This window comes from Palaemon carinicauda, chromosome 28, assembly GCF_036898095.1.
Source record: "Palaemon carinicauda isolate YSFRI2023 chromosome 28, ASM3689809v2, whole genome shotgun sequence".
In the NCBI taxonomy this organism is placed as follows: Eukaryota; Metazoa; Arthropoda; class Malacostraca; order Decapoda; family Palaemonidae; genus Palaemon; species Palaemon carinicauda.
Window position 1 is genome coordinate 46729788 of NC_090752.1, and position 15607 is coordinate 46745394.

The following is a 15607-nucleotide window of genomic DNA, read 5'->3' on the forward strand; positions in this document are numbered from 1 at the left end:
TATAATGAGGCTGTCAGATAGAAGATGGACTTTATGAATAACAGAATTATTCCCTAGAGATGGCAAAAGAAGCAGGGGAAGAAATAGAAGACCATGGATTGACGAACTAAGAAAGTGTGCGGCCGTGGACTGACATAGAAAGACCATAAACAGACACAAGTGAAAAGATGTCTGAGGCCTTTGTTCTGCAGTACACTAGTAATGGATGATGATGATGTATTATATATATATATATATATATATATACATATGAATATATATATATACAAATATATATGTATATATATATATATATATATATACTGTATTATATATGTGTGTGTATGTGTGTGTAGAACACACACACACGTGCACACACATACACACACACATATATATATAGATAGATAGATAGATATTTATATATATGTATATGTATATATATAAATATATATATATATGTATATATAGATGTATATATATATTTATATATTTATGTATATGTATATATATGTATATATATATATATATATATATATATATATATACTGTATATATAATATATATGTATATGTGCATATAAAGTATATACTGTATATGCTCTTTTTGGACACAGCTCTCTGATGTATTATGCAATGAAGGCGATTGCCTTAGTGGCGCTAGTGTGTTTCCACCCGAAATCTTGGTATTTTTATAGGGTTTTCAGATTCTCTGGTTTAAACCTCTCATAAAGAAACAATGATCATCATTTTTCAGTTACACTAATTGACTACAACACTGTTTCGATGATACTTTGTCTGTATCAAGTGATGACTGATTAACCTTAGCTTTACATTTACTTTTATGCATGAGGTTTTAACTAAAATTGCGATTCATAATCCTAAAATTTCATTAGTTATGAGAAAATTATAAAAGAAATTTCTTGGATAAGATTACAAAGAGAATAATGTCTAACTTCATATATATATATATATATATATATATACATATATTTATATGTATATATATACACACACACATATATATATATATATATACACGCGCAGATATGCACCAACATAGAAACACCCCACATTGCTTGTCAGGTGGTCAAAGCCTCTGCCGTCAGGGTCGTGCAGAAGGTCAGGAGTACGTAGCCCCCTGCTTTTTGGCCATCGCTGGGATGCGACGTACCTGGCGAAGATTGTAGGATTCCAGATGTTAAGGGGCATCCTGGTCTATCATGTTCCACTTTACATAAACTCCGTTTTCTGCTTGAAGGGAAAGTGTAATTAGAATCTCGTTGAATATTCAACGTTGGCCTTTGGAGGACGATGCTTACATCTTTAGCTATTATGTGCCTGCCGAAGTCAGTTCCATAATACCACTCATCTATCCTTTGGGTAATTTCTATTCCCTGGTAGGCAATCTGCTGGAAATGGGGTTCAAGACCCGCTCAAGCTCGATAGTTTCTTGTAGTGTCTGCTACCTCACTTTCCTTGTTAGTATGTGATGGAGGAGCCTATAGGTCTACCTGCTGAGTCATCCTGCTATTACATTTCCACTGGCTCTTGCTTCTGCCATTCATGAGTGTCGTTTAAACTTTTAAGTAACTTCTAAACTTTATGAGTAAAATCTCAACTTTATAAGTAACTTTTCATATCTCTAACTGTTTTATTATTTGTCCAAAAAATTTCCTTAGGATTTTGAGAGAGAGAGAGAGAGAGAGAGAGAGAGAGAGAGAGAGAGAGAGAGAGAGAGAGAGATCAGTCAACAGAATAACTTGATTACTTTTTCTGCTCTCTCATTATGCCGTCAACATTGTCAACCATTATATGAAATTATTTTCTATTCAAATCATTAATGAAAATGTATGGACGTGTATAAAAATTCATCTGTCGTTGAAATGCGAACTTTTAGGCCTATGAACAGACTATTTTTTTTTCTTTTATCGTCAGACTTCAGACTTTCATGTGTATTTAGTTACTGTATATGCTTTTTATTATACCCCCATCGTCTTACAGCAATAGTAGCCTACACGTATTTATAAGAATTGCCAAAGGCTTCCGATAGTTGTTGGTTTAAAAATAAACAATGGCAATGAAATGATCCTGCCGTGATCAGTAATACTTGATGTATATTTTTTTTTTCATTCATATACCTCTCTTAGGATACGTCACAAGCTCTTGTCTTTGTGTGATTTCGCCTGGGGCTCTGATCCCGAGGTCGTTAAGAGAATCCAGACATTAATGTATCAAAATATATGGCTTATTTGAATGTGAAAAACACGTCTAAAGGTGCAAATATTTATCTATATATATATATATATATATATATATATATATATATATATATATATATATATATATATATATATGTGTGTGTGTGTGTGTTTGTGTGTGTGTGTATTTGGTCACGCTCAGGTCTCTCCGTCCGTCGGGTAGGTGGAAATGGGGGTAGTCATACCCTGGTGAGAGGGGGTGCGTGTGCGTGTTTGCATATCTGTCTAAATATATAGCGTTCATTTTTGACCGGTCGTTTACACTGGTCCTATTAACAATACCTTAAGGCTTCAGTCATATAACCTGGCTTCATAAAATCAAACGTTAATGGTCTCCGAGAAGATATGCTGTTCCGGATTTTTTTTTTTTTTTATTTTGCCACTTGACCTCAGAGAGGCGGAAGAGAGACACGTTTGCAACACGTTGCCTCAAGGCGACGCCTGTGGACTCTTCACAGTTTGGCAATGCTGTGCTCATTTTTGCAAGCCTATTGCACTTATAAAAGTACATACATACACTTGGTTAGGTTCATTTAACAGCAAAAAGTCAGGAGAAATGTAAAGATTTTAGGATATCCTTTTGTTTTCGAATCGAGTGTGTAGAATTTAGGATGGAATCTATACTTGTAGACACATATACAGTAGTGCCGTTTATGAATCGTAAAGAGCCTTTATTTGTAAAGCGTTTGTATTTTATTAGATGAAAAGAAGTATTGGTTTCAATATGGTGGAGGATTTTTGTAAAAATCATTCGGGTATAAGAAATAAGATGAAAGTTTGCTGTTTTCAGAGTGAAGTCCATAAAGACTTATTTAAAAAAATATTTGAATCTATAAAATGGAAGAATATATTTCTGTTAGTACCTAAAGATTGTCTGTAAAAACTTTTTTAAATATCCTAATTCGCTTAACACGAAATTATTATTAGTTAGATTCAAATAAGAAAACAAATGTCAGTTTATTTTCATAAAATATAATAAGACTTGCTTTTCGAGCATCTATAACCGTAGGATGCAAAATAGACTTTTTATTAGCTATCACGAAAAGGAAAAGAAATTATACATTTCACCTGACCTAGCAAGACTACATTAGTCTAATGATCCTCTCACGAAAATGAGAAACTGTACAGGCATTAACCTTTAATTCAGGAAACACTGCCAACTATTGTCTCAGTTCACTAAACACTACCAACTATTCTCTTAATTCACTAAATGCTACCAACTATTGTTTCAGTTCACTAAACACTACAATCTACTGTCTCTATTCATGAAGCACTACCAACTTCTATCTCAATGATAAAAGTACTACAAACTATTATACCAGTTAACAAAACATTAAAAACTATTGTCTCAATTCGCAAAACACTACAAACTATTTCCTCACAATAGGAGCACTACAAACTATTGCGTGAATTCACGAAACGCTACAAACTATTGTCTCAATTCACGAAACACTACAAACTATTATCTCTATTCATGAAGCACTACCAACTTCTATCTCAATGATAAAAGTACTATAAACTATTAAACCAGTTAACAAAACATTAAAAACTATTGTCTCAATTCGCAAAACACTACAAACTATTTCCCCTAATACGAGCACTACAAACTATTGCGTGAATTCACGAAACACTACCAACTATTGTCTCAATTCACGAAACACTACAAACTATTTTCTCTATTCATGAAGCACTACCAACTTCTATCTCAATGATAAAAGTACTATAAACTATTAAACCAGTTAACAAAACATTAAAAACTATTGTCTCAATTCGCAAAACACTACAAACTATTTTCTCACAATAGGAGTACTAAAAACTATTGCGTGAATTCACGAAACGCTACCCACTATTGTCTCAATTCACGAAACACTACAAACTATTATCCCAATCAACAAAACATTACAAACTATTGTTTCAATTCGCAAAACTCTACAAACTATTTTCTCACAATAGGAGCATTACAAACTATTGCGTGAATTCACGAAACACTACCAACTATTGTCTCAATTCACGAAACACTACAAACTATTATCCCAATCAACAAAACATTACAAACTATTGTTTCAATTCACAAAACACTACAAGCTATTTTCTCACAATAGGAGCACTAAAAACTATTGCGTGAATTCACGAAACATTACCAACTATTGTCTCAATTCACGAAACACTACAAACTATTGTCTAGATCGGTGGCATTCATTAAACCCCAAAATCGATCCCATAAATATCAAGGAAATGATTGAGTCAACGTTTATGACTTCTAAGGTTGAGCAATCTTTTTGGGGTTAGGCCCCTTCCCCTTGTGGTCATACGCACTATGTAACAGGTTCGGCAAGAGCCCCTGGAGGATTCGTTTCCCAATTTAACTTTCAGCCGACACGGGCGAAAACGCCACCGTCTGGCATTCGTTTTATGTGATGCAGATTCCGGTTTAGTGTTTATTATTATTATTATTATTATTATTATTATTATTATTATTATTATTATTACAGTTTTTACAGTTATTTTAATTAATACTATCTTTAATTCATGTGGTATAAGGTCATACTATACTGAATTTGCTAAGCAAGCTGATTAACTAAAAAATAAGAAAGAGACACATCATAAATTACTATGGAAATTAATAAAAGAAGTAATGATAAACAAAGCAACAAATAAATGCATGTGGTCATTATAGGTGGTGATTTTTTCTTTGTTTTTGGTTACTGTTATTTTATTTATATTGCTGAATAATCCGAGTTAAAAAAAAATAAAAGAAAAAAAACTTAGAACGTTCGAAAATTCTTTAAGGCAAATACCAATGAGACGGATAAACAAAATCCCCTTATCTAGCCCAGGCTCGAAGATAACGATTGGATAAGGCAAAAAGAGTTGAATTTAGCCCCAGAATAGATATCACTTACCCTCAGGGGAAATAAAGATATTTTTATTAGCGCAGGCAAAAAAAAAGTAAAGTATAAATGGCCATCACTAACACATAAAGATACGAAATTGATAAATGAGTTTATAATTAACGTTGTGAAAAATATTTCAGTCGTGACGCATTACGACCGAAAACGAAGAAATATTTCAAAACATGGCAGGTTTAGATAAAAAAAAAAAAAACATACATGGAAGCGGGAAACAAAAGATTGTTTTTAGATCATTATCAAGAGACGACAGAGAATCAAAAGCTGAAATCGCAATTATTGATACATGATAAATAATATGAAAAAAAAAAGTCAGCATTCGTAAACTGAAACTCAAAAAACCAGGAAACAAAAGGAAAAACTCGGAGCCATAAAGATACCTTTTTGGACATCTATTAGCATCTGGAACTAGTTTGAACACGAAGGTTTTGTTTGCATTATTTACATATTTTCCAGTTTTGCGTCAGTTGAATCCAGACTATCAGTTGGGAGGAACACGCAGGTACAAGAAATTATATAACCCATACAAGTAACTGCATTCTTACAAAATAGATATTTACAAGTACATGCAATCCCACGTAAAGAGACTTACTTGTAAATGGAGTCTCATGAAAGAAAACAATGTATGGAAATATCCACGCCATTAGTTTTAATAGTGACAGTAACATTATTCTTATATTTATTCATTTATTCATTCATTTATTCATGTGATGGATGTTACTCTTATTATCAACTTTATATTCTGATACTCTGAAATAAGTATAAATTCTTTCAACACTTGTTCCGAGCTATTCCAAGAACAAAGCTCCGCGCTGACATAAGGCCAGCTTAATCAAGTACTTATCAACGTATCTAAACACACGAAATGCATTCATAAAAGTATCCTCTATCTGCCTAACTGAAAAGTCTTGGCTAATTCCTTTTTATCGTATCCACGACCTGAGAATTTTAAGCCTTAAAGCAATCGTGTTCTTATACGTTGCTTAAGTTCAAGATAATTTTCTCACTGATGAATATATAGATTTTAGAGGTTTGAGTGTGCTGTGTAAACACACATACACACAAACTCAGACACACAGACACCGTGTAATCTTCCTCAGAACCGTAGTAATAGTAGTTTCATTAGATTGTTATACACACACATATACAGTATATATATATATATATATATATATATATATATATACATATATATATATATATATATATATATATATATATATATATATATGTATGTATATATATATATATATATATATATATATATATATATATATGTATATATATATATGTATGTATATATATATATAAATATATATATATATATATATATATATATATACATAATGTGTTTCCATACATGTATGCGTAAAGAATTATATTTAACCAGTATGCGTTCATCCTTATATTCTAATATTTGCGATTTCATCGCTTGCAATTTCCCCTCTCTGTAACCCAGTAACCTGTTGCAGCGCTTACGCAAATCATCATCTCAAATTTACCTAGAAAATTGCAAATGTTTTGCACGAAGTAGTGAAGCGTTTCGTAAAGCATTATGAAGCGTATCATCTCAAGAATGTCTCCCCGATACCGATTTTCCAGTGTCGCTTCCTTTTAACTTGAACATCGAAGGAGAAAGTTATTAAGAAATATATGAACGAGATACGCACAAGTTCGTTCTTTATGGATTTCTTGGAAAAACGTATGTCCAGTTTAGGGGCATTTGCTTCTGGATGTACAGTTGGACGCAGAAATTCCTGGTACACCTCGCTCTGGGGGAGTGCACCCAGCCACACCATTACTGCACGGCGAGTTCCTGGTGTGTTTCAAGTTTTAATAACGCTTGTCTAGGGTCTTAACCGTCTTCTTCTATTAACGTGTATTTCCCATTTTGTATGGGGGTAAGCACGGTTGCCTTCTTTTTGAAGGACTTTGTTTTGGCTTTGGGGTAGTATGTAGTCCCGATCGCCTGCCCAGCCTGACATCGCTTAGACCCCGGTAACGTATGTTTATGTGTTGTACCAGTCACCAGCGTCCTTCCTCCCAGCAGCGAGGAGTCCTGGCGCGGTTACTTCGACAGTTCGAGACCATATACTTTAAATCTTTGTTGTCCTGTTTACCGTAATTTTCTTACACGAATTCTGTATCTACTTTATTAATCTTTATTACTAGTGTACGTGATCCGGCAAAAATGGCGGCTAAATATTTAGATAGGTATACATGCACACGCACTGATTCAACCCTTTCCACACACCCCTCTTCCTAACTACCTCTTCACCTCTCAAGGACCCCCTCTAACCAGGGTATGACTAATTCCTCAACCAGATCAATTTTTTTTCCACACCCTCCCCCTCTCCTAACTACCTCTCGGGGTAACCCCCTCTCACCAGGGTATCACTATTTCCTTACCTCCTATACCGAGAGACAGGAAAGGGACTGGAAGAGATCGGCAAACTCTCTCTCTCTCTCTCTCTCTCTCTCTCTCTCTCTCTCTCTCTCTCTCTCTCTCCCTCTACATATACACACACACACACACATATATATATATGTATATATATATATATATATATATATATATATATAATTTAAACATATATATACAGTATATACATATATATATATATATATATATATATACATACACAGTATATATCTGTATATATATACAGATATATACTGTATATATATATATATATATATATATATATATATATATATATATATATATATATATATGTATATATATATATATGTGTGTGTGTGTGTGTATACTGTATATATATGTTTAAATTATATATGTATATATATATATATATATATATATATATATATATATATATATATATATATATATGTGTGTGTGTGTGTGTGTGTGTGTGTGTGTGTATGTAGAGAGAGAGAGAGAGAGAGAGAGAGAGAGAGATAGAGACGTTCTCTATGTTGTATGGGGAAGATGTTATGAAAACGTCTGTTCAATTTCTCTGTTTCCTTACTTCGTATTCGATGCTTTCTTTCTTCCAGCCCTTTGGCTTGTAACATTCTGCATTATTTATTGGGGTTCTAGCTTCACTTATAATGATAACGATGATAATAATTATGAAAATGATTACAATAACAGCGATACAAATCGCAAGGGAAATACATGGAGAAATTCTCTTTGAATGTCTGCTAAATATTTAGATATGTTTGTAGAAGCATAACGTATCCAAAAGGTTGAGAAAAACCGGCATGTAAGGAACCTTTAGCTAGGGTAGGCAGCTCTTCTAGGTTAAGGACACTCTAAAATCAGACCATTGTTCTCTAGTCTTGGGTAGTGCCATAGCCTCTGTACCATGGTCTTCCACTGTCTTGGGTTAGAGTTCTCTTGCTTGAGAGTACACTCGGGCACACTTCTATCGCATTCCTCTTCCTATTGTTTTGTTAAAGTTTTTATAGTTTATATGGGAGATATTTATTTAATTGTTACCGTTCTTAAGATATTTGATTCTTCCTTGTTTTCTATTCTCACTGGGCTATTTTCGCTGTTGGATCCCCTGAGCTTATAGCATTCTTCTTTTCCAATTAGGGTTGTAGCTTAGCAATTAATAATAATAATGATAATAACAATAATAATAATAATGATATTAATAATAATATACGCCGCATAAAATCACCAAGCTGCATTGCTGTAGTATAGTAATTAAAGAAGAGGGTTAAAAGTGGGGTTAAAGCCATCAACCTCCCTAAAAGGACTTACTTAGATACAAGGGGATAAACTTTTAAAAGCGGAATTTTCTGTATGATATACATGTCTCATTTACATATAAATATATATATATATATATATATACATATGTATGTATGTATATATATATATATATATATATATATATATATATATATATATATATATATATTCATATATATATAATATATATATATATATAATATATATATATATATATATATATATATAATGTGTGTGATATAAAATACGTATAACCTATAGAGAGAGAGAAAGGGAGAGAGAGAGAGAGAGAGAGAGAGAGAGAGAGAGAGAGAGAGAGAGAGAGAGAGAGAGAGAGAGAGAGAGAGAGAGAGAGAGAGAGAGAGAGTACTAATTAACCCTCGCCAGGCGACATCCAGTGCCAATTTAGTATTAATTAAAATGATTATTTTCTTAAAATACATATTTTCGTTAAAGGCCAAATTAAGTCAATTTACGTTCGATAACACTGAAAATTCAATAATTGCATATTTCGTCGCAGGAGTATTGCCTATTACCCAATTATTATTAGTACTAATGTAATTTACGCGAGTTGTGCATTTTTCATTCGTTTACACTAGTTAGAGTAAACACCATCACAGGCCCGTCAAATGAATGTATAATCAAATTATTCATTTTACAGCTATACACTGAAAACAGTGTGATATTCAATTGCAATACATTATTATTATTATTATTATTATTATTATTATTATTATTATTATTATTATTATTATTATTACCTAAGCTATAACCCTAGTTAGAAAAGCAGAATACTATAAGCCCAAGGGCTCCCACAGAGAAAAATAGCGCAGGGAGAAGAGGAAATAAGGAAATAAAATAAACTTCAATAGAAGTAATGAACAATTAAAATATTCTAAGAACAGTAACATCATTAAAATAGATCTTTCACATATAATCTATAAAAACTAAAATCAAAAGAGGACGAGACATAAGATAGAACAGAGTGTCCTCTTTTTTTTCTCTCTTTTTTTCACTCAGATAAAATCCAAGAAAGTAGACTGAGGTGGTATGGTCATGTCATGAGAAGAGATGAACAGTATATTGGGAGGAGGGTGATGGAAATGGAGGTACAGGGAACGAGAAGGAGAGGGAGACCAAAGCCAAGGTGGATGGACTGTATCAAGGATGACCTTCGATCAAAGGGATTAACCGGTGATGAAGTGTGGGACAGGGTTAGATGGAGAAAGCTGACCAGAAACATCGACCCCACATAGAAGTGGGAAAAGATGTAGATAAAGAAGAAGAAGAAGAAGAAAAAGAAGAAGTGTGTCCGAGTGTACCCTCAAGTAAGAGAGCTCCTCCTTGGAGGAGGAGATGAGGAAACTGCCTTAGCATTATTGAGGGTAATATCAGTTAAGATTTGTATCATATACAGCTTCTTCTTCTTTGTCTGCACCTTTTCCCACTTTTATGTGGGGTCGATGTTTCTGACCGGCGTTCTCCATCTACCTCTGTCCCACACTTCATCACGGGTTAATCCCTTTGATCGAAGGTCATCCTTGATACAGTCCATCCACCTTCGCTTTGGTCTCCCTCTCCTTCTCGTTCCCTGTACCTCCATTTCCATCACCCTCCTCCCAATATACTGTTCATCTCTTCTCATGATATGACCATATACAGCAACCTGCCAGAATGATGAGCTGTCTTTCCGCAAAATAAAAAGAGATTTGACGACAAATCTTGATTTTTCAAGGCAAACGGAAAATTCAGTGGTCATTTCTTCTCAGGATATCACCTAATATGTTAATTGATAAATATTATAATTCTTCGTAACCAGATAACTAATATATGTATATATATATATATATATATATATATATATATATATATATATATATATATATATGTGTGTGTGTGTGTGTGTGTGTCTGCATATATAAAAAATACACACACACACACATATATATATATATATATATATATATATATATATATATATATATATATATATATATATATATATGATCATCATCAGCTGTTGATAGTCCATTGCAGAACAAAAGCCTCAGATATGTCATTCCACTCCCGTCTGTTTATGGTCTTTCTATGCCAGTCTATACCGGCAAATTTTCTAACTTCGTCAATCCATCGTTTTCTCTTCCTTCCCCTGCCTCATTTGCAATCTCAAGGACCCATATATATATATATATATATATATATATATATATATATTTATATATATATATATATATATATATATATATATATATATATATATATATATATTCTCGGGATGCATCATTCCATATATCAATTATTTATAACGTTAATATTGTGAAGAATTCAATGTACATTGTACGCGGTAAAATAGGTTTTGTGCAATTTAATAGTATATATGAATAATATTACTATCATCATTATTATTACTAGCTAAGCTACAATCTTAGTTTCGAAAGCAGGATGCTATAGGCCCAACGGCTCCAACAGGGAAAAAATACCCCAGTGAGGAAAGGAAGCAAATAAACTACAAGAAAAGTAATGAACAATTAAAATATATTTTAATAACAGCAACACCATTTGATTAATTCTTTCATATATAAACTATGAAAAAAAAAAGAATAATAATAGTAAAACCTTACACAGACGCAAGTGGAAGGACATGTCTGAGGTCTTTGAGTTACGGAAGACGAAAGAAAATCTTCCACGGAGGCTTCAGAAAAAAACAAAAGAAGACCCTAAAGCGACTCCAGACGAAGCCATTCCACTAGTCTTCATGAGTCACAACAGAAATTTCCACGGAGACTTCAGAAAAAAACAAAACAAGATCATAAAGCGAATCCAGATGAAGCTATTCCACCTGAGACTTTAGGAGTCACAACAGAAATTTCCACGGAGGCTTTAGAAAAAACAAAAGATTCTTAAGCGACTTTAGATGAAGCCATTCCACCAGTCTTCAGGAGTCACAAAAAAAATTTAGAAGGGAAAAAATCCGAAATGATTATTATCTGTATCGCTTTCTACTTGAAAAAAACGGGACCACAAAGCGGCAACAACATAAGCTGAAAATCCGAGCAAATGTTGACCGTGGAAGGAGCTACTCTTGGAGGTCTTATGGAATCGAGAAACAAAACCATTCCTGGCGGTCTGAAGACATTCCAGAAGAGGATGGAAGAGGATCGAAAAGCCTTCTTGAATGAACTGCGTTGGGGATCCTCAGAAGACCCTGGAGGTATGATTTCTTCTGAAGACCAGGGAAGAATGCATCCTTCTGGGGATGAAATTGAAATCGTCTTTATCTGCTTTGAAAGATAATAGAGATCGAGAGGTCTTCAAAAGATGGAAGACCTAGAGGTCTTCATATGATTCGTTTGAAGACATTCCAGAAGAGGATGGAAGAGGATCGAAAAGCCTTCTTGAATGAACTGCGTTGGGCATCCTTTAAAGACCCTGGAGGTATGATTTCTTCTGAAGACCAGGGAAGAATGCATCCTTCTGGGGATGAAGTTGAAATCGTCTTTATCTGCTTTGAAAGACAATAGAGATCGAGAGGTCTTCAAAAGATGAAAGACCTAGAGGACTTCATATGATTCGTTTGAAGACATTCCAGAAGAGGATGGAAGAGGATCGAAAAGCCTTCTTGAATGAACTGCGTTGGGCATCCTTTAAAGACCCTGGAGGTATGATTTCTTCTGAAGACCAGGGAAGAATGCATCCTTCTGGGGATGAAATTGAAATCGTCTTTATCTGCTTTGAAAGACAATAGAGATCGAGAGGTCTTCAAAAGATGGAAGACCTAGAGGACTTCTTATGATTCGTTTGTTTTTAGAAATAATGGTGATTCAGCCGCGAGTTCAGTTAGTATATAATGGCTATGCGTAGTGTAAGTTTTAATTTGTGTATGGAAATATCGCGTTATTTAAAGAAAAAAATATCTGAGACAAAGTTGTTTAGCTCATCTGACGATGGAAGCCCAGCAAGAGGCGAACGATTATTAAAAATGAAAATGGCCAAACGCCGCAAACCTTCGGAAGGAATTTCGCAGAAACGGCGGGGAGATCTCTCATCGATAGAAAGTTTGGAGAGAATATATCTAAAAGAAATCCTGCGACTGAGTAGAAAGGATAAAGAGAATCGACACGAAATGGAGAAAATGAGAAATTATATCCAAGAATTGGTTAAAAAGAAACAGAAGAAGAATAAGATGAATACTAAGAATATCAGAGAACTGAATAAAGAAAACTTCATGAAAAATTTGGTCCAACTTCTGGTTATAGAAAACCAGGAGCTTAAGTTCCAGGAACTGGTTAAAGAGAACATCAAACAGGAGAAGAAGATCCAAAAACTGGTTAAAGAGAACTTAAAACAGGAGAAGAAGATCCAAAAACTGGTTATAAAGAACCAGAAGAAGATTCAAAACCTGGTTAAAAAGAAGAAGAAGAAGAAGAAGAAGATCATCGAACTGGTTGAAGAAAACCAGTTGATGATGGAGGCATTGACAAATGAGGATGACAAAGAAAACCAGGAGTGTATGATCCAGAAACTGGTTAAAGATAACCTGGAACAAGAGAAGAAGATCCAAAAACTGGTTAAAAAGGGCTACGAAAAGAATAACAAGCTCGGAAAAATGAGGAAAAAGAATCAGAAGAAGATTCAAAAACTGGTTAAAAAGAACCAGAAAAAGAAGAAGAAGATCAACGAACTGGTTGAAGAGAACCAGTTGATGATGGAGGCATTGACAAATGAGGATGACAAAGAAAAGAATAATCGATCTGAGATTCGTGATTTGTCAAAAGAAATGGATTATAATCGTCGACAGCATGAGCCGAGAGGAGAGCTCCTTCAGCCAGACATGAAACCAATAATAATATATCTTGAAAGGAAGATTCGGAAGCTGGAGGATCGACTGGAAGGAAAATTAAGATCGACGAGTCAGGAACGTAGTAAGATGAAGAAGAGAAGGCTACTAAAGACGATAATCGTCATAAGGACAAAAAAAGATCATATAGATAAAAAGGAAGATCCTTTTAAAACAAAAAAAGATCGTCTCACTCAGAAGAAAGAAGATCCTATCAGGACCAAAATTAAAGATCGTTTTACTGAGAAGAAAGAAGATCCTATCAGGACCAAAATCAAAGATCGTTTTACTGAGAAGAAAGAAGATCCTATCAGGACCAAAAACAAAAATCGTTTCACTCAGAAGAAAGAAGATCCTATCAGGACCAAAAACCAAGATCGTCTCACTCAGAAGAAAGAAGATCCTATCAGGACCAAAATCAAAGATCGTTTTACTGAGAAGAAAGAAGATCCTATCAGGACCAAAATCAAAGATCGTTTTACTGAGAAGAAAGAAGATCCTATCAGGACCAAAAACAAAAATCGTCTCACTCAGAAGAAAGAAGATCCTATCAGGACCAAAAACCAAGATCGTCTCACTCAGAAGAAAGAAGATCCTATCAGGACCAAAAACGAAGATCGTCTTACTGAGAAGAAAGAAGATCCTATCAGGACCAAAAACGAAGATCGTTTTACTGAGAAGAAAGAAGATCCTATCAGGACCAAAAACGAAGATCGTCTCACTCGGAAGAAAGAAGATCCTTTCAGGACCAAAAGAGAAGATAGTCTTCCTGAGGTCAAAGAAGAAGAGAATATCAGCATAAAAAAAAGAAGATAGTCTTCATGAGGTCAAAGACGACGATAAATCTACATTGAAGAAAGAAGATAGTCCTTATGGGGACGAAGAAGAAAATAACGTCCAGGAACTACAACTGTGGAATCCGGAGTGCGTAAAAGGCCCAGGAGAGCTGGCAAACGCAAAAGAAAGGAAAAAAGCGATAATGGCAGGATTGGCGTTGCTCTTGGCCTTCGTCATGAACATAGCCGGGAATGCGGCACTTCAAGGAAGGGTTCCCGATATCCCGCCTTTACCGGACTTAACCCATGACAATTTTGACCAATTTCTATGGGGATTCGAGATCGCAGAATGGATCATCAGTGTATTTGCAATTTTTGACTTTGCACTAGTTGCATTTCACAAATACACCTGGATAATAGCCCGGCGGTTCTTCACCGGTGCGAGCCTACTCTATTTTGCGCGGGCTATAACTCTCGGTCTGACCATAGTTCATTGTGCCAATCGGTGCTTCCCGAGTGCAGCCAAATATAGATTGAATGGACTGATATTGGTACAAAGAATCTTTACCTTTATCATGTCTTACCGGAACAACCCGGACGACCAACTGCAGCTCTGTTGTGATTATATCTTCTCTGGTCACACAGCAATGCTTTTGTCGTTATGGCATATCGTCCGTACGTACACACCGAAGTCATGGTGGCCTGTGCGTTTAATAGCATACATTATGACAATAGTTGGGATATTTCTAATTATCGTGGCAAGAGCCCATTATAAAGTTGGTTGTATTTTAGCGGTTATCTTGGGTTGTTTATTATGGAGCTATTGCGAAAAATTGCACTTTATGCGTACCCTTGCAAACTTTATGGGATACGAAAATGCATTCGAAAACTTGCTGGTTAATAAATTCCGGTATTGTTATGAACGTGGATATTTACCAGATAAACTTGTTAACTATATATTTGATAAGCATGGAATTCTCCCTAACATATTCGTATGGCCCTTACCTTGGCCAAAAAGGTGGGTTGCTGACGAAGAGGACGGAGTCTGTGAACCAAAAGAAATAGACGAAACCAAAGGGAAATGGTGGTGGAAATGGTCTCCAGGGAAATGGTTTGCTG

The 15607-nt window shown here is 34.6% G+C and overlaps 2 protein-coding genes across 2 annotated transcripts in view; both read left to right on the forward strand.

The window, feature by feature from the left end:
- Window positions 1–12722: 12722 nt before the first annotated feature.
- Window positions 12723–14528, forward strand: LOC137621797 (trichohyalin-like). Its single transcript, XM_068352304.1, has one exon. The coding sequence runs from the start codon at window positions 12723–12725 to the stop codon at window positions 14526–14528; it is 1806 nt and encodes a 601-aa protein (XP_068208405.1).
- Window positions 14186–15607, forward strand: part of LOC137621798 (phosphatidylcholine:ceramide cholinephosphotransferase 1-like) — a 1529-nt gene continuing 107 nt past the window's right edge. The window contains exon 1 of the mRNA XM_068352305.1: window positions 14186–15607. This exon is cut by the window's right edge and continues 107 nt beyond it. Coding sequence (XP_068208406.1) covers window positions 14692–15607 — 916 coding nt within the window. The 5' untranslated portion in view covers window positions 14186–14691.

What these genes read in the sequence shown, in the direction of transcription:
- LOC137621797 (XM_068352304.1), top strand. Translation starts at nt 12,723, where the DNA reads ATGGCTATGCGTAGTGTAAGTTTTAATTTGTGTATGGAAATATCGCGT.